This window comes from Lithobates pipiens, unplaced genomic scaffold (genome assembly GCF_037356315.1).
Source record: "Lithobates pipiens isolate NorthernLeopardFrog02 unplaced genomic scaffold, aLitPip1_a1.2 Scaffold_28, whole genome shotgun sequence".
Taxonomy (NCBI): Eukaryota; Metazoa; Chordata; class Amphibia; order Anura; family Ranidae; genus Lithobates; species Lithobates pipiens.
The window spans coordinates 97,707,019-97,732,595 of record NW_027507789.1 but is presented as its reverse complement, the minus strand read 5'-3'; the positions used below and the strand labels follow the sequence as shown (position 1 = coordinate 97,732,595).

General features: G+C 42.8%; 1 protein-coding gene across 4 annotated transcripts in view; it reads right to left on the bottom strand.

Annotated features, from left to right (window-relative positions):
• CDK12 (cyclin dependent kinase 12) overlaps positions 1 to 25,577 on the bottom strand; it is a 369,527-nt gene that overhangs the window by 225,845 nt on the left and 118,105 nt on the right. For all 4 annotated transcript variants that reach the window (XM_077459478.1, XM_077459482.1, XM_077459479.1 and 1 more), the window contains exons 5-8: positions 8,415 to 8,585; positions 8,135 to 8,324; positions 7,998 to 8,054; positions 4,407 to 4,508 (exon numbers count right to left, since the gene is read on the bottom strand). In XM_077459478.1, the coding sequence (XP_077315604.1) occupies positions 4,407 to 4,508; positions 7,998 to 8,054; positions 8,135 to 8,324; positions 8,415 to 8,585 (520 nt within the window). The remainder of the gene's footprint in view (positions 1 to 4,406; positions 4,509 to 7,997; positions 8,055 to 8,134; positions 8,325 to 8,414; positions 8,586 to 25,577) is intronic.

Here is a 25,577-nt window from a genome sequence, read left to right as displayed (position 1 = left end):
AATTATCCAGCCTGTCAACCAGCCGGCTGTTGATGGCAGATCACAGGATCCTAAAATCTTGCGCAAAAGATTCTGAAAAATTCCCAGGACCGATGGTCCCGCAAGGAGCCTAGGTCCTTCTCCTTCACTAGGCAGAAAAAAAAACAGAGCTGCAGGAAGCAGGCTGAGGGGTTATTACCAGAGGGACCACACCCTGGGAGGAACTGTAAAGTTCTGTTTTTCACATGTATTACATGTTCTCTCTAGTCCTCTCCTGAAGGTGGCGTAATAACCCCACATCAAGATTACTGGAGCTGTGTTAGTCAAGGAACGAAAGAGAACAAGTATTTTTTTGTTGATGTGCCTTTTTTTTTTTTTGAAAAACACTGTTCTATTAGCATGGTATAACCACAACAAAAATTCCATTAAATGTTGAGCAATAAAAATTACATTATTTCTGAAAAAAATCAAGTGTTCATTTTGTTTTAATTTTGAGCTCCAGTGTATATATAAATTGCTGTCGGCAAGTGCTGAAGTGTGAATAGGACATGTAGAAAACAACTGTGCTGAAAAACGCAGCTGTCCGCACAAGTGTGAACAAGCCGTAAATTATTTCCTGTTAACCAAGAGTACATGAACCCCAAACGTGTGTAGGTTTTAAACCACTTGCCAACCGGCTCCTGTACATAGACTTCGGCACTTTGAAGATGGATATCTCGGTAACGGCAGCAGATACGGGCAAATCCGAGATATCCATATTTTCAGAAGCTGGTCATATTTACAACAACAGTGGTCTCTGCAGCGGATTCAGCGCAAGATCATCGTTATCAACCGTGGGAGAGGGGGCCCCCCGCCACTCTTATGCATCCCGTCGGCAGCGGCGGAGGCAATCGGGTCCTCTCTGTGCCTGGGTATGGAAACGATTGAGGGGAAGATGGCCCCCACCAGTCTCCATACAATAGCAGGGCAAAAGCGACGTCAAAATGTCACTTCCGCCCATAACTCTTAAAAGGCACTTTTTTTAAAGTCATTTTTTCAATTGAGAACTTTTTTTTTTTATTGCATTTTAATCCTACTTTTTGACCCCAGATCTCATATTTAAGAGGACCTACCACGCTTTTTTTCTATTACAAGGGGTTTACATTCCTTGTCAGAGAAAAAAAAATGGGTCACTTTTATCCTTTTTAAAACAGTGAAAAAAAATTAATAAAAGTAATATAAATAAGAAAAAAAATGTAAGCGCCCTGTCCCGACGAGCTTGTGCGCAGAAGCGAACGCATACGCGATCATTAGAGAGAGAGAGCAATAATTCTAGAACTAGACCTCCTCTGTAACTCAAAACATGCAACCTGTGAAGCGTCACATGTTGGGTATCAGTTAACTTGGCATAACAACATCTTTCACAATATAAAAAGAATCGGGTTAACTTTACTGTTGTCTTATTTTTTTATTCAAAAAAGTTAAATTTTATTCCAAAAAAAAAAGTGCGCTTGTAAGGCAAATACGGTGTGAAAAAAAGTATTGCAATGACCGCCATTTTATTCTCTAGGGCAGCCTTTCTCAACCTTTTCAACATAGAGGAACCCTTGAAATAGTTCTGCGGTCTCAGGCAACCCCTGCTAAAAATTAGAAATCTGCAACTCATGATACATTAGTGATGGTGAGTGGTTAGAATGGTCCATACACTTGTGGTCATTGGGCAGAATTACCTCCTTACAGATAGTTAAAAAGATCAATGGTGTCAGTGGGTACTTATCTGAGAGATAGAAATTGCCCAATGCTGAAGGAACCCCTAGCAACCTCTGGAGGAACCCTAGGGTTCCACGGAACCCTGGTTGAGAATCACTGCTCTAGGATGTTAGAAAACAAATATATAATGTTTGGGGGTTCTAAGTCATTTTCTATCAAAAAGAACTGTTTTAAACTTATAAACACCAAAATCCCAAAACGAGGCTAGTCTTTAAGTGGTTAATGCATACATTAACAAATGCCATACCAGTTGAGTTTTTTTCAGATAATTAGGCATGCGATGTACAGTGGCTGTAAATTACCGATTAGCCTAAAGCAACTTTAACAAAGAGCAGGGTCACTGCAGACAAAAAAAAATAAAAATAAAATAAAAATAGACTGTCTACTTTAGATTGCTAGGCTTAAAATGTAATGCATTTGTGAAACTGCAAAAATATGAAGATACTCAACAATCGAAATAGGCAAAAGATGAAAAACTATTGCAAACCATCAAATTTCTTCATCTACCTCTGGCGTGTGTGGGATGTCTAACATGTAATTTATTATTCTGTATATTTTGTATTATATATTTACCTGCATACTGACTGTGTATGTGTGAGGAGAGGGTTGCGTTTGAAACCTCTGGTTAGGCTGAGATTTTGAGAACTATGACCTCTAATGCACTCAGAGGCGAGTACTTTCATGCTGTCAATGGAGAAGGCTGGAAATGGATGATCTGGGTATTATCCACCAGCTCCCTGAACTGGTCCTTGGCTGATTAACCACTTAAGCCCCGGACCATTTTGCTGGCTTAAGACCAGACCACTTTATGCGATTCGGCACTGCGTCGCTTTAACTGACAATTGCGCGGTCGTGTGATGTGGCTCCCAAACAAAATTGACGTCCCTTTTTCCCACAAACCGAACTTTCTTTTGGTGGTATTTGATCACCCCTGCGTTTTTTATTTTTTGCGCTATAAACAAAAATAGTGACAATTTTGAAAAAAAAAAACATTTTTTACTTTTTGTTATAATAAATATCCCCCAAAAATATGTAAAAAAAACATTTTTTCCCCTCAGTTTAGGCCGATACGTATTCTTCTACATATTTTTGCTATAAAAAAAAAAAAAAAAAAAAAAAATCGCAATAAGCGGTTCATTGGTTTGCGCAAAAGTTATAGCGTTTACAAAATAGGGGATAGTTTTATAAAAAAATATTTTTTACTAGTAATGGCAGCGATCTTTATTGTGACTGACATTATGGCGGACACATCGGACATTTTTGACACATTTTTGGGACCATTGTCATTTATACAGCAATCACTGCTATACAAATGCAGTGATTCCTGTGTAAATGATGCTGGCAGTGAAGGGGTTAACCAGTGGGTGGCAGTGTAGGGGTTAAGTGTTTCTAGGGGTGTGTTATTGTTGGGGGCTGGTCATTCTTTTAGTGAACACCGATCTCTGCTCCAATCACATGAAGCAGAGATCAGCGTCACTTGTTGCTAGGCAGAACTGGGAGATTCTGTTTACAACGGCATCTCCTAGTTCAGCCGTCCCATGAGATGATCACGGGTATGCCCGCGGCGATCAAATCCGTGGGACCCGCAACCGGACTCACGGGGGTCCCGACCGGCACGTGAGCACGCCGGCGGTGGCGCGCTCGAGATGGCAGGGCGGCAAATTTAAAGGGATGTACAGGTATACACCCATTTGCCTGCCCGTGCCATTCTGCCAACGTACATCGGCGTGCGCCGGTCGGGAAGTGGTTAAGGAGCCAGCTGAGCCCTGGAGGGTTAGGAGTAGAATCACAGACCAGTGCAGAGGTTACATGCTGATATGAGCAGGTTGCTGTATAGCCAACTGGTTAACTTCTACATAAGGTCTGAGGCAGACTGAGTAACAAAAACACAGGACTTCACCACCCTTCCATCACAGAGAACTTGCTGCTCACTTTGCACAGACGGACTTGTCAGAGCTCTGCTCTCCTATTGGGAATCGGATGAAAACGGATCCCCCTGTCCATTTTCATCCGATCCAATCCCTCAGATGGATGGAAAATAGGGTTTCCATCCGTCTGGATTTAGCAGAGCGGATGTCAACATGTCACCACTGACATGCGTCGCCTGACAAACTGACAGGTGGACCTGAACCGTCCGCATGTGTGGAGAATGTTCAACCAATTTTCATAGATAAAATAATTAATGCAAGGACTCAGACTTACTTTCAAATAAAATCTGAAGAAACAAAAAAAAAGGGGGGGGGGGTTTAATTAAGCTCAAACAAGAATTTTGAATCTAAATGCTATTGATACGTTCAAGTTACAAACTTAAAAGAATAAAAGCACAAGGACTCCAAAAATGCAGTTATCAGTGGAGTTTTTTCTTGTTAAATGCAGTTCAATAGACATGCTTACGCAGGTAAATTTAATGCAATGGGAGTTTAATTCTTTGAGTCTAAACACAGTATGCATGTAAATGCAGAAGAACTTTATAGACCATTGCATGTGTTTTGTGCTAGGAAGATTATCTGTAGACATGGAGTAAATATTTATTACAACCATGCCCATATACCCCTAAAGCCTTGATTATAAAGGTTTACTGCATATCTAGCCTAGGTACCCACAGTGGAAAAAGAACAATACAAAGCAAAATCTCACATTACCTCCATGCTGGAAATAATGGCACAGATGTGACTTACCCACAACTCCACACATCTATGGCAGGGGTATACCTTTCCTCCCCTAGTAGCAGCTCTGGAGGTCGATACCACAGTGTTATCACCTTATTTGTGTATGGGCGACTGGAAAACAAAAAAAATATGACATTCAACACCTTCTCCAGTAAAAGAGCTGTAACCCAATAGAAAAAGAAAAAAAAAAGTCCATGTTTTAACATTGGCTTCTTGCCCCTCATAAACCTCCCTTACACTCTTATTAAAAACTACACAAAAAAACAACCACAGGACACTACCAAAAACAAGAAAGGAAGTCCCCTCTCAATTAGGCAATCCTTTCGTTTTTGTAGAAAATCATGAACCACAAATCAAGGAGGAGTGGGGGTTCACCGTGTTCTGTGATGTGAGCCTATTGGCTGCAGCCACTGATCAAAAAAAAATTCCAATAAGCCCACTCGGCAGTGGCCACACATCGAACTTTGTCAGCTGAACCAGAATTTCGATCCACATGGCCATCTATAGAAGGATGGTTTCATTCACTCGTGTCCTGTCAAGCAGACAAGGCATAAATGAAGGAGGAGAACTGGTCTTATGGTGTCACTAGACCACACCCCCAGGAGACTGTATTTGACGGAGGAGAAAATCCACTTGCCAAAATGCCACACCTGGAATGTGGATAGTGCGGAAACAAGGAGTTCCTCCAAAGATAGTCTGAGATCCACTTCCTACTGGGCAACCAGACATCTGGTACCTCCTTGTCGAGTTATGCACACCACCGTCGTGCCGTTGTCCAAGTAGTGCAGTGTTTCTCAACTCCTGTCCTCAGGACCCACTAACAGGCCAGGTATGAAAGATAACTGAAATACATCACAGGTGATAGAATTTGCTGCTCTGTGATTGCAGTATTCAAGTCAGCATCTCCCCAAGGTAATACTTACAATCTGGCCTCTTAGTGGGTCCTGACAACAGGAGTTGAGAACCACTGGACTAGTCCACTACAGAAATTCCCTTGAGCTGCACTGAGCAACGTAGTAGGGCATAGAGCAAAGTGAATCGCCCTCAATTTCAAGCTGGTGATGAGCAATGACCTTTCCTGTGGCAATCCTCCTTACCTGAGATTTTTCCAGAACTCCAACCCAGGTGCTCTGTCTATCAAAGTAACCCCGGACAAGGGGGAGGGGCTGTGTGTGACGGCGCGCGACGGGGAACACACAGCTATTGAAATTAAAGCTGTGATGTTCTCGGCGCTCTATTCAACCAGGCGGCTCTCTTCAACCAAACGGCTCTCTTCACTGCAGAGGGGCATCACTGGCTGCATCAGTCCTGCGCTATTCACCCCCATCATGGTAGGCACCAGGGGCGGGGCGGGGGCGGAGTTCCGCCCCAGGCCCCGCCCCATTTTCGGCTCAATTATCGGCCGTTTTTTCCTTTCGGCAAATTGCCGAAAAGGGCATTTTCGGCCGATATGTTTCGGCGGCCGAAATTTCGGTGCATCCCTAGGTGAAAGGGTTAACTAGGGGCAATCAGGGGGGTTAAAACCATTATTGGGTAGTATATCGGGGTACCTAGCGCTATAAAAACCTGGCGGTGAACCTAAAAAAATAACTAGCTACCTAGCGACACTAATGCAGCGATCAGAAAAATGATCGCTTAGTGACACTGGCAAAAGGGGGTGAAAGGGTTAACTAGGGGCAATCAGGGGGTTAAAACCATTATTGGGTAGTATATCGGGGTACCTAGCGCTATAAAAACCTGGCGGTGAACCTAAAAAAATAACTAGCTACCTAGCGACACTAATGCAGCGATCAGAAAAATGATCGCTTAGTGACACTGGCAAAAGGGGGTGAAAGGGTTAACTAGGGGCAATCAGGGGGTTAAAACCATTATTGGGTAGTATATCGGGGTACCTAGCCCTATAAAAACCTGGCGGTGAACCTAAAAAAATAACTAGCTACCTAGCGACACTAATGCAGCGATCAGAAAAATGATCGCTTAGTGACACTGGCAAAAGGGGGTGAAAGGGTTAACTAGGGGCAATCAGGGGGTTAAAACCATTATTGGGTAGTATATCGGGATACCTAGCGCTATAAAAACCTGGCGGTGAACCTAAAAAAATAACTAGCTACCTAGCAACACTAATGCAGCGATCAGAAAAATGATCGCTTAGTGACACTGGCAAAAGGGGGTGAAAGGGTTAACTCTAGGGGCAATCAGGGGGTTAAACCTTTATTGGGGGGTGATAGGGGGCTACCCTGGACCTAACACTAACTGCCCTGACAGTTTTTACTTTTACAACAGAGACTGAATGCAGTGATCAGTAAATAAATGATCACTGCAATCAGTGACACTGTGACTGGGGGGGGGGGGGGGGGGGCGGGAATCGGGGGGGGGGGGGTTTGTGTGCCTGTGTGTGCCTACATGTCAGTCAGTATAGTGTTGGTGCTTACTTTGTCTTCTCCTCGTAGTCCGGTCAAAAAGACCGCCCCGAGGAGAATCACATCACTTCCTCCTTCCTGTGTATACAATACACAGTGGGAGGAAGCTTCTCATTGGCAAGGAGCGATCGAGAGGGGATGGCCAGAAACCAACGGCCATCCCCTCATCACGGATCGCTCCTGCAGCGAACCGGACCGCCATATCCAGCAGGAGGGGGTCCGATCGGACCCCCCACCCGCTGGAAGGCAGGCACGTACATGTACGTGCTTGTGCCTGCCGGTGCCATTGTAATGACGTACATTGGCAATACGGCGGTCCTTAAGTGGTTAAAAAAATTTTTTTTAGACAGGAGATGGTCAGCGACTGGGGACACGGTACAGGAGGTGGTCAGAGACTGGGGAAATGGTACAGGAGATGGTCAGAGACTAGGGACATGATACAAGAAATCAATGCAGCCTCAACGGTGCCCATCAGATGGAGGCAGCCAGTGTGCCCAGTAGTGCAGCCAACCTGTGAAGGGAAGAGAGAGTAGAGACGCCGCTGCCTGGTTGATTAAAGTGCCGGAACATCACAGCTTTTCCTTCAATAGCTGTGTCTCCTCCTCTGCGCACTGTCACATGCAGCCTATCCCCCATGTCCGGGCACTTTGATAGATAGATCACCCGTCCAATCCAAGGGGGAGGGGCTGTATGTGACAGCACGCAGTGGGAAACACACAGCTATTGAAATTAAAGCTGTGGTGTACCCTGCCCTCTAATCAACCAGGCAGCGGCTCTTCTCTCTTCTACGCTATAGGAAGCCCCCGTGATAGGCGGCACCAGAGGCGGGGAGCGGAGCCCCGCCCCATGCGATGAATAGTAGCCCATTATGCTTTACCTTTGCAGGGAGACAAAGAGGAAGTAAACCCATCAGGGTTTACTTCCTCTTTAAGAACCTCTATAATGCTGAAATGATTTTCCCTTTGCACTTCACCTTTAACTGCCAGTGAGAGGACTCCCACTGTTCGCATGAAGTCAAAAGTTTCAACTACATCTTAGAATGCAACATTAAAAATTAATAAGTTAAACACAACAAAATGAAAATCTCATATATACTTTAAACTCTTCTGTTATTCTGAATTTGCTCTTGATGTGTTATCCAACAAAATAGTACAGAGTAAAAAATTAAGTTCTCGATTACCTTTCTTCTGAGTTGTATAACCTTGCCAATCCAAAATCTGCCAGCTTAATCTGCCCACTGTAAAAAGAACACAATGTGAGTTTTTGACCTCTTCACACAATCATCCGTTTGAGAAATACCACCTTACTAATTGTCACCTGTTATTCAGCAGGATATTTGAACACTTGATGTCTCTGTGCAGGAAATTCTTCTTGTGACAGTAATCTAGTCCTTCCATAAGTTGTTTCATAAATGACTTTATGTGGTCTTCTGAAAACTGCACCAACCCAGACTCCAGGAGACCCATCAGGTCATGGTCCATGTATTCAAATACCAAGTAAAAGGCACCTAATACACAGAAACAGTCAGTGTTACAACAGAAATCCTGAGCAAATAATGAGCAACCACATGAGGATAGCGATTCTTTTGGGAAGTCACCTTTGTCTTTCTTAAAGTCCAGAGCATCTTGCTTGTCAGTAACAATCTCCTTCATATTGACAACACTGCGATGGATGAGCTGTCGAAGGATTTTTATCTCCCGGATAGCAGTAATAGGGAAGCCCTCCTTCTCGTTATCTAGACGCACTTTCTTTAAGGCCACAAGTTCTCCTGGTAGATTATCATTGAAGATCAAGTTAGACTTTCCTGTCTTCAAGTCTGTTAACTGCAGCAACTACTAATACCATTAACCAATGTGGTATTGAAAAAAAAAGTTATGTATGCTCTGTCAAAATGATCAACAATGCACAATAGACTTATATCAGTTAGGATTCAAATTTTACATTACTACTATTTAAAACATGCCTAAGGTTTTGATCTATACTAATTTATATGCACTTAGCTCAAGATTTTATTTGAGAATAATTTAAGTAATCTAACAAATGTATTGAATGTGAATTTTAACTGACCTGTAAAACCAATATCGCGGGAGTACAGTAAAGGAAACAGGGCTTGTAGGCCATGACAATAGGTTATATGCCGCTACCTTGAGGCGACTGGACACTGGCAAAAGCAATGCTGGAAATGCCCCCAGTGTACTGTCATATAACCACTCACTCCATGGGGCTCCAGTTTGTAGAAATATAAGATGCAGTGGTCAGAGGAGGAGAGGGACCCGTGTCCTGTATTGTACTCCAAGATATTGAATTTACAGTTAAGCCAAAATTCCCATTATCTCAACTGTACAATACAGGACTTGTAGTCATAGACCAGTGGTCTCCAAACCTCTGCCCTTTGCTTGCCTTTTTCTGGACTTTGGGGCTTCCATTTCACTGATACAAGGCACTTTTACTCCAACAGAAAACAGAAGGCTCTATTCCATTCACTGACACCCAACAGTGGCAATATCCTCATTGAAAAAAAATGAAGAGAACCCTTGGGGAGGTTAGGAGGGCGTGGGTCTCAGAACCACATTGACTATACAAAAAAAGAAAAGGTTGCTAAATCAGTTCAGAGGGGTCAGTATAGAGCAGAAAGTAAAAGATTCAGATCCCAAGTAGACACAGGAGGACAGGAGGGTTTGACAGGAGCAACTCACTGTACAAAGGTCTGAGCAAGCAACTTCAAAGCCACGAGTTAATGAAATAGAATGGGTAAGACAGAACAAAGTCCCTTCAGAGAACAAAGAGCCAGATGCTGGACTGAGCCAGAGAGTAGAAAGGCTAAGATGAAAGTTATAGCATATTCCTGGAGGTCGAGCGGTCTGTTTATTCGCACAAGAAAAACGTAAGCCTGGTGATGAGAGAGCTCCTACGAGAGGTAGCTTTTCTTGCCTTAAGGTGGGAATGTCGGCATCAGAACTGTCCCCATCTTTAAGGACCGGAGTGTCAACAGCATTGCCACTAAAGGCAGTGACTGAGAAGCAGGAGGAACAGAGTGCCTTGGAACAGGAGGTCCGACCTGTTTAGAAGAGGCCAAGGCACATCTGGCATGAGTCGGTGTATGCCTGAGTACCAAGTTCTCCTAGGCCAATTTTAGAGCAATGATGATCACTGGAATCCATTCTTACATGAACTTGCAGAGTAAGGAAGGATCATCACTGGGGAAAAAGACTTAAGTTAAGAAGCAACAAACTGCATCAATATAGTACATAAGGGATATATTTTGCACGAACTACAGTTCAATTTTATTGTATTTATTCAGGCTGACAGCGATGTGGTACTACTCACCCTTTTTCCATGTTTTGACCTATGTCATATAAAGTAGCGGCAGGCCTGATTACCAATTAGAACCTTTAGCGGAGTGGGGGATTGATTTTTTTTATGACAGTTCACTTGCCAATATTTCATTCCTGGTATGTAAATGACATGTGTTTCTCTGCCCAGGAGAAAAATCAGGCTTGCTTCCTACAGGGTGGCCTGGCTTCTGGTACCTCCTTGGCAGTTTTATGAGGGCCACGGTCAGTTTTCTGCCTGTAACCTGACTGGATGATTTAGGTAAAAGAGGGGTTGGGGACGATCCAATGTGTACAAGATGCTGTAGAGTGCATGGCGATCCAATAAACCCTCTATAGTGGAGCCGAAAACTACATATCTATTGTTGATGGTGAGCACCCTTGACAGGGTCTTTCAGGTCACAATTAGAGAGGACCCCAAACAAGGTCTCCTGGGTATTCTAAATGATCTTCAGGCTGAGAAACACCTGAAACAATCTATAGCCAGAGCACTCTTCAAGGTACCTAAAAAGATAATACACTCGAAAATCTACTGACCCATCTACATTGAAAGAAAGTAACCCTAATGGGTGATAATCTAAGGCTTGAAAGTTACATTTATGAACATAGACTAGTATAGGCCCCATGGCTTGACACGCCAGTACTGTCCCTGATGAATTTAAAGGGATTGTAAAGTCAAAAGGTTTTTTTATCTTACAGCATTCTATGCATCAAGATAAAAAAGTCTTCTGTGTGCAGCAGCCTCCCTCAGCCCCTCAACACTTATCCGAGGTCCCTCTCTGTCCAGTGATGTCCACGAGTGTCTCAGCCACCTGAGAGTCTCCCTCCTGATCGGCTGAGACACAGCAGCAGCACCACTGGCTGCCACTACTGTCAATAAAAGATAGCCAGCCAATCAAGAGAGTGAGAGGGTGGTGTCTGAATGAACACAGGGAGCAGAGCTGTGACTCAGCTCGGGTGCCCCCATAGCAAGCTGCTTACTGTGGGGGCACTGGTCAGGAAGGAGGAGCCAGGATCACAGATGTGGGACCTGAGAACAGGAGGATCTGAGCCACTCCATGCAAATCAACTGCAACAGAGCAAGTATAAGGTTTTTTATTTATTATAGAAAAAAAAAAACAAAAAAAAAAAAAACGAGACAATCGCTTTAATTAGATAGGCATTTGTAAAAATAAACAATGGTTATTCCTTAGGATGGCCATAGACTGTTCAAATTGTGTGTGTGGGCAGGCTGAATGTACGGAGTTGATCAATCAACCTGGATACAACCAGCCTGCCGGATTCACTTGCGATTATTGCTAGTGGCTGCTTTAGCTACTAGCAATAATCACTGTCTTGTCCAAGTGGGGACAGCTTCCCTCCTTGGTCCATGTATGCTTTTTGTAACCAGAATCATTAAAAGAGGGAACGTTCTCAACAGGAACAGTGACATGCATGTTGGGTACAGAAATAGCAGGATCCACTATAGGGACAGACCATCATTTCATAATTTCCTTCTCCATAGGATATAATTTAGTAAAGGGTTTTAGAAGAATATCTCTTCAGAATAAGGCAAATGCGCATGCAAAGCACAATTCATTCAAGAGTGCAAGGTAAAAGTCTTAAGACTTCACCAGCCTGTGTCCATAAAAGCTTGCTCAGGCTGAGTCGATTCCTAAGCTGCTATGCAAAGGCCAGTATGCACTGCATTAATAGGTGAATATACAGTAGAAAGAATGTTGTGATGCCCTAGTTCAGGTCTCATAACATGCATGAACTGAAATTTCTTCTGCAGGATCCTCTTCTGTGTCCACTACCTTTCTCAATATATTCTTCAAGGGGTTTAAACATCAGGTTTATATTTCTGAACAGATTCAGTTGGTAGAGAGGTAGAAGAGCGCTTTTGGGCCCTGGAGACCAAATATTCTATAAGGGCAAAATGTTTTCAAAAGCCAATTACACATACTTCAGATGAAATCCGCCTTAAATAGGCTGTCTGTAGCGGGCTTGAGAAGAAGCTAGAATCAACGTGACCTTGTTCTGGTGCAGGTGATACTGGCAACGTCATCACGCATGGCGATGCACTGGAGCCGAGCAGCGCTTTCATGCTTGCTCTTAACCTAGGTTTGTGAGTACCTGCATAATATGCAACAGTTAAACGTTGGGTTGTCAATTTAAAAACTGGCCATTTTGGCGTTGAAAGCAAGAAACCCAGTGGAAGGCCTGTTTCTGTCTGTGCCTGTAAACGTGAAAGCCATCCATGACATGATCATGGAGGACCGCCGAAGTCAGCCAAAAGTATTGCTCCATATCTTGGATTATCACGTGAGAGTTGGTGTCATTATCAACAAAGACATGGAAATGAGAAAGCTTGCAGCAAAGTGGATCCCAAAATGTTTGACAACCGAACAAGAGAGGAAACGTGTGGAGACATTGGTGGATGTTTTGGAACATTTAGCAAGAAATGATTTAGATTTTCTGGACAAACTGGTAGCTGGTGATAAGACATGGATCTACTGTTATTATCCTGAGACAAGGGAACAGTGTAAAGAATGGAGGCACAGTGGTCCCCCCAGGCCAAAGAAGTTGTGTGTGCAAAAGTCAGTGCAGAAGCAAATGGCAACAGTTTTTATGGGATAAGAAGGGCGTTCTACTGGTGAACTACCTCCAAAAGGGTTCAACCATCAATGCAACAAATTGCTGTGCTTTGACGAAGTTGAGGCAAAATATCAAGGAAAAAGCTCTCCAAAAGGTGTCATCCTGTTTCATGACACCTCATCACATACTGCAGGTGAAACAATGGCAAAACTGACCTCCTTAGACTTTCAAGCAATGCCCCATTACTCTATTCGCCTGACCTGGCTCCTTCTGAATATCATTTGTTCCCCAATCTCAAAAAAAACACCTAAAGGGACAATGATTTGGGAGCGTTCTGGAGGCAACTAATGTTACAAATGAGTGGTTACACCAGCTGCTGGAAGAATTTTATTTGCAGGGACTTAAGCTGCTGCAGGACAGATGCCCCAAAGTACATTGACTTCCTGGGGGAACATGTAGAATAGTGTGGTAGTACAGCTTCCTAACTCAATACTCAGCACCCCGGTGATGGTGGAGACCTAGCACAACACACAAACATTGGGACATTAATTGCACTTACACTATTTATCAGTGTATAGAGTTGTAGCGATTTATATAGTGTTTATTGATTCAGGTTTTCATTGATACTTGCTGCACTCGTGTATTCATAATTGTAATGGACACTACTATTCATGTTTGTGCATACTTAAACATGGCTTTACTGTTTTGAACTATATTACTGTTATTAATGTTGAACGTAAGCTTTTTTTTTTTTTACACTTTACATAATGAGGGACATAGCTGGCCCAAACTAACGTGTGGCCGCTGGATGTGCTGTATTAACTGCTGCTACATACAGCACTGTATCACGGGTGCAAGCAGAGACCTTTCAGTCTCCTACTAAGAACACAATAGAGTCCAAGTGGCTCTCAGTCATTCACAGAAAGCAATGTATTCTAACAATGAATACAAAGCTTCCTCCGATTCAGAGAGATGGACTGTGAGCAGGACATATATATATATATATATATATATATATATATATATATATATATATATATATATATATATATATATATATATATATATATATAAGAGAGAGAGAGAGAGAGAGAGAGAGACAGAGAGAGAGACAGAGAGAGAGACAGAGAGAGAGACAGAGACAGAGAGACAGAGACAGAGAGACAGAGACAGAGAGAGAATTATATATATAAAAATGAGATATATATATATAAAATGAGATATATAGAGTGCACTCCCTATATAACCCTTCCCACTACTGGAAGTACCTCAGTTTTGTAGCAAAGCATACCCAAGAAGGGAGAGACCTCTGTGTCCCTTGATGTTTTTCTTTCTCCCAGAAACAACTGTTGGCGACTCAAGTAGTCCGCCTGCCAACCTTCTATTTCTGGAATAAAAATTGCTGATAGGCAAGGAATGTTGCTTTCTGCCCAAGCTAGAACCTTTCCCTCGCCTATTTTTGGGCTGCACAACTTCTCGTGCCCCCTTGCCCCTTGGCAATTGATGTAGGCCACAGTTGTGGCATTGTCGGTTTGAAACCTGACAGGACAATTCCATAGTCTGAGCGTCCAGGACTCTAAGGCCAGGCGTACTGGCCGAATTTCTGGAATGTTGATGGACATGGTCCTTTCTGACTTGGACCACTTCCCCTGCACAGAAGCTTCTTCCAGGCTGCTCCCCAGCTTAGAAGGGTGGCATCCATTGTTAGCACTTTCTAGGATACTGGTAGAAAGGATTTCCCCTTTTGGAGGTTGCTGGATATCAACCACCAATTAAGGCTCTGATGCACCTCGGGTGATAAGTGCATTGGAAAGTCCAAAGCCTGGACCTGCTTGTTCCAGGCCGAAAGAATGGCGTTTTGTTCTTACCAACAAATGGATCTAGCTTTTTGCCAGTTATTCCATGAAATGGCTTAGTTACAGCAACTTTAGTGTACGAACTTGCGAAACTGTATGAAAATAAAAACGGCTTTTTTTCCATAAAAAGTAACCTAAATAGTCAGATGTTATTGGATGATAATTCCTCCCCCAAAAATGACAAGTGTGGAAATGGTTTTATTTATTGTTTAAATAGATTGTTAAAGGGAAAAAAATTATTTTTATATTGATGACGGTAATCTTATGGCCCTCAAAGGCTTAAGGAGGATTTTTCTAGGTTGAGAATCCAGCCTAGGAATTCCAGGTAGCTTACAGCTGAGATGAAACTTTGGTTTAGACCGAAGACTGATCGATCTACTAAATACAGATCGTCTAGATAGGCTAGGAGTTATAACCTGAGCCCTTAACCTGGCTATAGGAGGTGCCAGGATCTTTGTGAACACACGTGGTGCGGTGGCTAGACTGAATGGCAGAGCTACAAACTGAAAATTAAGATTTTCTACCTCGAAGCGGGAAATATCGGTATGTGGAGATATGCATCCTTTATATTGATGGCAAAAATAACCCTCCTGGCAAAATGGAGACAACCGATCAGATTGCCTCCATGCGAAAGGACTGGATATTTAAATCCTGGTTCTTACCTCCCCGGTCGGTTTTGGAACCGTGAAAAGGTTTGAATAAAACTCTGAACCCTGTTCCTCCGTGGAAACTTCTGATATCACCTCCCGGGATAAGAGATGATCCAGAGCTAGAAAGATTTCCTTTTCTCTGGATCTCTGGGAACATTTGATTTTCGCAAACGAGGAGATAGAAATTCTCGGAACTCTAGTTTGTAATCTAGTGAAATTGATGAAGTCACCCATCTGTCTTGACATTGTTCCTGCGAAATCTTTGAAGCGTCCCTTCATAAGGAGGCTTTAGAATTTAGTTTTGCTGGCTTTCTGTCCCAAGTCCTCTTTTAGCCCTGGGACTGCCCATGAGATCTTCCTCTTGACGGTGGAGGCTATTGAAACTGCCTAGAGGCAGATGCACCTGGCACTGCAGAAGATGCATGTTTAAAGGAGAAATGCTTAACCACTTCAGCTCCGGACCAATAAACACCTTAAGGACCAGAGGTCTTTTTGCAATTTCGCACTGCGCTGCTTTAACTGGTAATTGCGCGGTCATGCAATATTGCACCCAAACGAAATTTGCGTCCTTTTCTTCCCACAAATAGAGCTTTCTTTTGATGGTATTTGATTGCCTCTGCGATTTTTTTTTTTTGCGATATAAATGGAAAAAGAGCGAAAATTTTGAAAAAAAAAGATATTTTCTTCTTTTTGTTATAAGAAAAATCGAATAAACTAAATTTTAGTCATACATTGAGGGCAAAATTTATTTAGCCACATGTCTTTAGTAAAAAAAATGTCAATAAGCGTATATTTTTTGGTTTGCGCAAAAGTTATAGCGTCTACAAACTAGAGTACATTTTCTGGAATTTACACAGCTTTTAATTTATGACTGCCGATCTCATTTCTTGAGGTGCTAAAATGGCAGGGCAGTACAAATCCCCCCCAAATGACCCCATTTTGGAAAGTAGACACCCCAAGGAAATTGCTGATGGGTATGTTGAGCCCATTGAATATTTATTTTTTTGTCCTAAGGGATTGAATAATGACAAAAAAAAAAAATTTTTTTTTTACAAAAAGTTGTCACTAAATGATATATTGCTCACACATGCTATGGGCATATGTGAAATGACACCCCAAAATACATTCTGCTGCTTCTCCCGAGTACGGGGATACCACATGTGTGGGACTTTTTGGGAGTCTAGTCGCGCACGGCACCCCGAAAACCAATCACCACCTTCAGGATTTCTAAGGGTGCAAATTTTTGATTTAACTCCTCACTACCTATCACAGTTTCGAAGGCCATAAAATGCCAAAATAGCACAAAACCCCCCCAAATGACCCCATTTTGGAAAGTAGACACCCCAAGCTATTTACTGAGAGGCATGTTGAGTCCATGGAATATTTTATATTTTGCCAAAAGTTGCGGGAATATTACAAACTTTTTTTTTTTTTGCACAAAGTTGTCACTAAATGATATATTGCTCACACATGCTATGTGCAGAAGTCAAATTACACCCCAAAATAAATTCTGCTGCTTCTCCCGAGTACGGGGATACCACATGTGGGGGACTTTTTGGGAGCCTAGCCACGTACGGGACCCCGAAAACCAAGCACTGCCTTCCGGATTTGAATATAAAATGCTATAAAAAACAAACTAACCAGAGTCACCCGTAACACTTATACGGTGATCAGTGGTGAAAGGGTTAACTAGGGGCAATCAGGGGGTTCAAATTTTTATTAGGTAGTATATGGGGGTCCCTGGCGCTATATAAAAACCTGACGGGGAACCTAAATAACTAACTGGCTAACCAGCGTCACCAGTGACACTTATACTGTGATCGCTGGTGAAAGGGGGTGAAAGGGTTAACTAGCAGCAATCAGGGGGTTAAAACCATTATTGGGTAGTATATCGGGGTACCTAGCGCTATAAAAACCTGGCGGTGAACCTAAAAAAATAACTAGCTACCTAGCAACACATGCAGCGATCAGAAAAATGATCGCTTAGTGACACTGGCAAAAGGGGGTGAAAGGGTTAACTAGCGGCAATCAGGGGGTTAAAAACATTATTGGGTAGTATATCGGGGTACCTAGCGCTATAAAAACCTGGCGGTGAACCTAAAAAAATAACTAGCTACCTAGCGACTGTAGCGACACTAATGCAGCGATCAGAAAAACGATCGCTTAGTGACACTGGCAAAAGGGGGTGAAAGGGTTAACTAGCGGCAATCAGGGGGTTAAAAACATTATTGGGTAGTATATCGGGGTACCTAGCGCTATAAAAACCTGGCGGTGAACCTAAAAAAATAACTAGCTACCTAGCGACACATGCAGCGATCAGAAAAATGATCGCTTAGTGACACTGGCAAAAGGGGGTGAAAGGGTTAACTCTAGGGGCAATCAGGGGGTTAAATCTTTATTGGGGAGTGATAGGGGGCTACCCTGGACCTAACACTAACTGTCCTGACAGTTTTTACTGTCACAACTGACACTGAATGCATTGATCAGTAAAGAAATGATCAATGCAATCAGTGACACTGTGACTGGGGGGGGAGGGGGGGCGGGGGGGGGGATCGGGGGGCGATCGGGGGGGGGGGGGATCGGGGGGTTTGTGTGCCTGTGTGTACCTACATGTCAGTGTAGTGTTGGTGCACACTTACTTTTACTGTTCTCCTCGTAGTCCGGTCAAAAAGACCGCCCCGAGGAGAATGACATCACTTCCTCCTTCCTGTGTAAACAATACACAGGGGAGGAAGCTTCTCATTGGCCAGGAGCGATCCAGAGGGGGTGGCCGAAAACCAACGGCCATCCCCTCATCACGGAGCGCTCCTGGACCGAATCGGACCGCCGTAACCAGCGGGAGGGGGTCCGATCGGACCCCCCACCCGCTGGAAGGCAATCACGTGGATGTACGTGATTATGCCTGCCTGTGCCATTGTGCTGACGTACAATGGCAATACGGCGGTCCTCAAGTGGTTAAACTTCTTTTCTGGTAAAAGAGAACATTTTCCATTAGAAATCCTTTGGATAGATTTATCCAAATCGTCTTTAAATAACCGTTCACCATGAAATGGTAAACTGGCCAAGAGCTTCTTACACAGTGATTTGGCTGATCAACTTTTCAACCATAGGACTCTGCGTGTATGCACTAGTCCTAGCATAAGCCGTGAAGCTTGAATAGAATCCTTCATAGCATCCACCGTAAAACATAGTGCATCTGATGTGCCAGCCCATTGCTGGGCCTGCTGATCAGGAATAAACTTAAGTATCTCTACAAACTGGTCTTTTATGAACTGAGACAATCCCATTGCCACAAGAACCGGCTGCACTACTGAACTTGCCAGAGACATGTTTTTCTTAACAAAAAATCCCAACTTTTTATCTGTTGGATTCTTTAACATCTGTGCATTGTCTACCGGACAGGTGAAATTTTTATTTACCAAACAGATTGCCGCATCGATTGCTGGAACCCCCCCCCCCCCCCCCCCATTTTTAATAGAATTCATCCTCCATAGGATAAAGTGTAGAAAACTTTTTGGGAGGAAAAAACTGCTTATCCGGGTGTTCCCAATCTGAATATATCAGCTTTTTTAGCCACGAATGGCTAGGAAAAGCCTCCCCAGATGGAGGCATTATTGATCCCAAACCAGAGGTGGGCTCATCAATAGACTGTGCTACAGGCAGCAAAAAGGTTGAGAGAACCATTTTAGTAAGGGAGTGTACCAACAAATTGTCTTGTGAGACTACACCCTCCATATCAGGATCCTCGGAAGGGAAGATATCTTCTTCCTGATCTTTTGTAAGAACTTCCTAATCCCCTGCCCCTTGTACCTCAGGATGAGAGTCCCAAGCACTGGATGGGGATCTGCTATGCTTGGATCCACTATGGAAAGTGATCATAGCATCAATCTTCTGTTCCAAACTAGAAATGGTAGAAGAAAAAAACTCCTGGGTGATATATAAAGGGGCTGAAGTGTCCAGCGCTGCTGCAACACCAGTCTCCCCTGACGGCTCACTCTGACTGCCCGCATCACTCTCAGAGGAAGATGACATTTTCATGGACAAGGATTTAGGTTGTTGTAAAACAATCAATCCCTTAGAACCCTTTGAGGGGTTCCTTGTCCCCCGTCCACCCATAGCCTAATGCACAAAGCAGAGGTACTACCAGAAGGAATGCATACACTGCTTGGCTATAATCCAGCAAAATATTGCTATTAATGCCCAGCCTGAAGCAGTAACAATGCGTCAAAAGGAAATGCCTGTCACAAAACCTGAAAAATACCACCTCTTTGCTTGAGTCCCTCCACAGCCAGCAGCAGCACACAGTATGCTTTTAAAAGATTCCTCCACGTGCACCTGGAGTCGGAGAACACCGACACTGTTAGCCCTGCCCCCCCCCGGCATTGCTTACGGCTCCTCCCCATTTCTCAACAAGATCCATCTTCCCGGGCGAGCGGCGGACCACAGGTACCCTCGGGGGTGTTTTTTTGGGGGTTTCTTCGGATACGAGGCCTGGGTACCATTCAATTTGGCCCAAAAAAAGGATAACTTGAATGGATTCGGTCAGCATGCCTATCCCCAGCAAGGATTGCTCCAGTGGAGCTCAGCACAGCTCATTTTTACTCGTGACCAACTCCTTAAGACAATGGCAAAAAAATTGAGGTACTCCCAGCAGTGGGAGAGGTTATTTAGAGAGTGCACTTCTTATCTTAGGGAGTGCCAGTGTCCATCACATGAAAGTGGCCTATAACCCACATAGTAACTACTATGGGCCCTGTGTCCCCTGATTTATGAAAAGAAATAACTTTTTCTGGACTGTATCTATGATCAGCCCTAAGTTCTGCAATCTCCTTGATGGTTTTAAGGAGGATTTTTCTAGGTTGAGGAACTTTGGTTTAAACTGGCTACTGATTGATCTGTCAAGAGAAGATTGTGCAAGTAGGCTAGTGTCGTTTTACTTTGAGCCCTTAACCTGGCTAAAGGAGGAGCCAGGATCTTTATAAGCACTCGAGGTACAGTAGCTAGCCTGAATAGGTAGCGCTACAAACTGGAAATAAAGATTTTCTACCTCGAAGCGTAGAAATTTCTGGTGAGCGGGGAAGATCAGCACATGGAGATAAGAATTCCTTGATGTCGATCAACGCCAGAAGTTCTCCCCCTTGTGCGAAGGAGACTACTGATCGGATAGAGAAAAAACAAGGAGACAGGAACTCTTGGAACTCCAGCTTGAACCTTGAACTATTTAGGAAGTCCTCTATTCGTCAGAACCTTGAGAACTGCAGAAGCATTTCCCCTATTGAGTGAGCGGGGCGCCTCCTCATAAGGAGGCTTCATTATCTTGTAGGTTTCCTCCCCAAGATCTCCTTTGTCCCTGGGGTTAAAACTGAGGATTACCTTTTGAACCGGCCATCGTGACTGCCTGGAGCCTGATGCCCTGGCACAAAAGGAGCTTTAAAAATGAAAATATATTTACTCCTTTACTTAAATGGCAAAAGGGGTACTTTCTCTTTGGATGAATTATCCAAACATTCTCAAATAGCTGTTTCATTGCAAAAGGAAGACTAGCCAGGAGCTTCTGCATGGTGAAAGGAAGTTTATCCTCCGCTGACGTGTGTTCCCGCACTCATGCCGTTAGCTGTTTGTGTTCGCAACAACGTGCACAGAACCGTGTATAGCACCTGGTATTTCCAGGCGGTCTCCCTTACAGGTACTAAGCAGGCCTGACCCCTTAGCCTATGAGATCAGACAGGATCGAGCGCTTTCAGGGTGATGTGGCCGTAGGCATCTCAGCAATTGTGCGTGTGGCTAGTTTATAAGCAAGCACCTGCATAAGGCCCTTGTGGAGGTTATACAATAGAAACTCACAAAGCAATTATTGCAAAGATAAAGCTGCAAGATCCTAGCCCTGCTGAGCAGTATACCTGAACACCTGTTAAACTGGCCTCACAATGATTAAGCAATTACTGTCAGCGCAGGCTGCTCAATCTACCAGGAAAAAAGTTTTTTTTTGTTTGTTTGTTTTAATGGGAATTCCAACATTTTATCCGTTGGATGCCTAAGCATTTGAGCAGTGTCTGCCGAACAAAAGCTCTTATTCACAGAGGATATAGCAGCGTTAATTGCAGGTATAATCTACTTAATAAATTTCCTCTACCTTAGGATCAAGTGTAAAAAAAAATTTTGAGGAGGGAAAAATAAAGATTCATCTGAGATCCTCTCAGATACAAATTTTTTTTTTCCAACAATAAATGTACAGAAAAAGACATGCACAGTTTGAGGAGGCTTTAGCGAACCCCAACACTCAGTTAAGAGAGCATAAATGTGGAGCGGACCATCCAACAAGTAAATGCACCATCAAACTTAAAATTGAGACAAGCTAATTCTCCCACATTTGGCACCTCAGAAGAGGAGTCATCTGCCTCAACACGGTCCCCAGAGGGGATTCATCTTTTCCCACTCCTAGTTCCTCCGTTAGAGGGTCCTGGGCAATGGAAAAGAACCTGTGCGATTGAAGTCGCTAAATTATTATTATTTTTTTTTTTAAACCCATTACGGCCGAGGGAAAAAAGATCTTTTGGTAAAATACACAGAGGTTGCAGTGTTGAAAACCGTTGCAAACATTTCATGGGTCCGATGCTCATTCTGACAAGCCACTCCCTCGCAGAGGAGGATGCCATATGTAGAGATGAGTAGGATTTCCAGAGCTTGAGGGGGACCCTTTTAGCTCTATTTTGGGGGTGTATTAAACCCCCTTCTGACCTTAGCCCGATGCAGAAAGCAGAGAAACTACCAGAAATCGCATCCACTGCCTGAGCAATAGTCCAGCCACTGCCACTACTATTAATGCTCATTAAAAAGCCTCATCAAAATAGTAAATGTGTTTTTTTTTTTTTTCTTTTAAATCTTCTTTATTATTTTCCTTATAACAAATACATCAGACCATTACTTTCAATCTTAAAACATTTGGGGTTTACACATATACCCCAGTATCTTCACAGACATACATTCCTTTACATATCCATAATAACATTATATGGTGGCTCTAGAGGGGGGGGGGGGGGGGGGGGTTTGTTGGAGCGGAGATGTTCTGTGTGGGAGGGGAAAAAGAAGGAAAAAAAAAAAAAGAAGAGGGGTGAAAATTTTTATGTTTATCCTTTCTCTTTCTGTGACCTTCCTTTGGTGCATTATTTATACTTTGTGCAAGGGAGAGAAAAAAAAAAAAAAAAAAAAAATTGTGATTGTAACATTTATATTAATGTCTCCACAAATGGTCATCTCCGCTCTTCCCCACCCCCCCCTCCCCAGGCCCTTTCCTGCCCTTTTTCGCTTCCCATTTATCTTAAAACATACTACAAACAATAACAATACAACAAAACAACAAAGTTTTAACGGTTGTGGTTCGGTTCTCATTTCCCTCTTTCCCTTTCCTTCCCTCTCCCTTCCCTTCCCCCCTCCCCTTTCTACGGTGTACCTTTGGGGGATACGAGCTTACTCAGCAACTTCTTAGTTGTTCTCTTCCTCCCCTCCCCCTCTCCTCTTGGAGATCTATGGGGGGGTTTAGGTGAGATTATCTGAATTTTTAATCCGACATGGCCTACTCTTACTCTATTTCTCGGGAATAGTGCTTCCAGCCTGCCCACATATTTTTATGTTTTTCCTGTTGTTCTTTTAGATTGTATATCCATTTTTCAGCTTCCATTATTTTATCTACCTCTCCCTTCCATTCTAATAATGTGGGACATGCTGTCTGCTTCCAATATCTAGGTATTAATGATTTTGCTGCGTTCAGCAAATGTGGTGTGACGCCTTTTTTATATGATTTGATGGAGCCTTCTGTACCATGGAATAAATATTGCAAGGGTGTCATTTCTATAGGTTTTATTATTATCCTCCCTATCCATCTGGCTACTCCCTCCCAAAAATTCCTGATGTTGGGGCATTCCCACCATAAGTGAAGATATGTCCCCTTATCCTTACATCCTCTCCAGCAATGCCCATCCGCTGTTGGATATATCTCTGCTATTCTAGCTGGTGTTCGATACCATCTGGCTATAAACTTATATGACATTTCTTGTATTGCTGCACTTATTGATGTCACATGTGTCAACTCCATGATTTTTTTTACTTGTGTTGGTTTTATTGTGCATCTTAGTTCCTTCTCCCACTCTCTTATAAAGTAAGGGGTTGTGCTGCTTTGTTCACTTAAAACTATTTTATACATCTGGGATAATAAATTGCTTGGTTTTTCTAATTTCAGACACATCTTCTCATATGTCGTAAGGGAACTCAGGGGTCTTACTTGGGGTTCTAGTTTATTAAAGAAGTCTCTCATTTGATAATATCTCCATCTCGACATATGTATGTCTCCTTGTGTTGATATTAATTCTGTCAGTGAGAGTATACTTCCCAATGGAGCATATCTTAAACACCTTGTGTTCCCCCCTGACCCCCAGGAGCCTAATGCTCCCCTTTCTTCCCCTGGTGGAAACCATGGGTATTCCCCTAATGGAGCTAGTGGTGATGTACGTGGGGCATATTTTCCATTTTTATTCATTCTATCCCACACTGCTAACGTATTCCGTGTTAATGGTGATGTCCACTTTGATAATGCTCTATTCGTGGCCTGTATCCATGGGGCCCCTGCTAGATTTCTACCCGCCATACTTTCTTCCACTGATACTCATGCTTTATTTAAGGAGTCATGACACCAATTTAATATTCGTACCATAGCCATTGCTTTATAATACATAAAAACATCTGGGAGCCCTATTCCTCCTTCCTTCTTATTTCTGCGCAAGATGTCATATGCTATCCTAGGATTTTTCTCCTTCCATATAAAAGATATAAACATTTTGCGTATTTTCTTGAAAAAGGTCTGAGGCACTGCTATCGGAACAGTATTTATAATATATATTATTCTAGGTAATATATTCATTTTCAAAGTATTTATCCTCCCGAACCATGTCAGTGAATGATCCTTCCACCTATTTAAATCTTTGTTTATTTCTGTTATTAAGGTTTCGTAATTCAATTCATATAGGGATTTAACCTCTGCTGTTATGTGTACTCCCAAGTAATATAATGATTTCTTTTCCCATCTAAATGGTAGGTCATTCTTCATCAATATTGACATTGGTAGTGGGACATGACAAGGTAATAATATAGATTTTTCCATGTTTATTTTAAAGTTGGACATTCTTCCATATCTCTGAACTTCCTCCATCAATGCCATTATTGATCCCTGTGGTTCTGAAAGATAAAATAATAGGTCATCAGCATATGCTGAAACCTTGTGCTCTTCAGTTCCTATTCTTATTCCTTTTATTCCCTTGTTATTTCTCACCCTGCACAGAAAAGGTTCAAGAGTTAAGGCGAACAATATTGGGGAAAGGGGACACCCCTGTCTTGTGCCATTTCGTATTTCAAAGCATCCTGATAGGGTACCGTTTACTTTCACTCTTGCCCTAGGTTTTGCATATAGGGCTGCTATCCATCCCATCAATCGGTCTCCCAAACCTATTGCTCTCAGCACTTCTCTCATAAAGTCCCAGTCAACTCTATCAAATGCCTTTTCGGCGTCCATTGATAGAATTGTACTGGGTACTCTGTCTGGGCCACTTTGCATCCAATGGAGTATATGTAGAGCTCGGATGGTGTTGTCTTTGGTTTCTCTACCTTTCATAAAGCCCGTTTGATCGCGATGGACCAGTTGTATTACCTCTTCTTGTATTCTGGTGGCTATGATTTTGGCTAATAATTTAGTGTCTGAGTTGAGCAATGATATGGGTCTATAGTTGGCACATTCCTGTGGGTCTTTCCCCTGTTTCGGTAAAACCGTTATATAAGCTAGCAGTGCTTCTGGGGACATTGTACTGGAGGCAGAGATTTTGTTGCAGTATCTGCATAAAGGTGTTTCTAGTATCTGAGCAAACTTTTTATAATATGCATTAGTTAACCCATCGTGTCCTGGGCTTTTCCCCCTCGGCAGGTTTTCTATTGCTTTTTTTATCTCCTCTTTAGTTATTGGTTCTTCTAGTTTTTCTATTATCCTAGTAGGGAATATTGATATTGTGGAACCATTAATATAATCTTTCATCTCTTCTATCCTCCCCTTATCTTCCACCTGCTCCGGAATGGGTTGGATATTATATAGCTTCTCATAAAATTGTTGAAATTCCTTTGCTATTAATTTTGTGTCTTTTACTTGTTTATTATTCACTCTGATTTCATGTACATGGGATGATTCCCTCTTTTTTTCTAGTTGTCTAGCCAATAATCGGCCGCATTTATTCCCATGTCCATAGAATCTGTGTGCTATAAATCTGTATTTATCCCTGACCCTTCTATCAAGACACTTGGTAAGCTC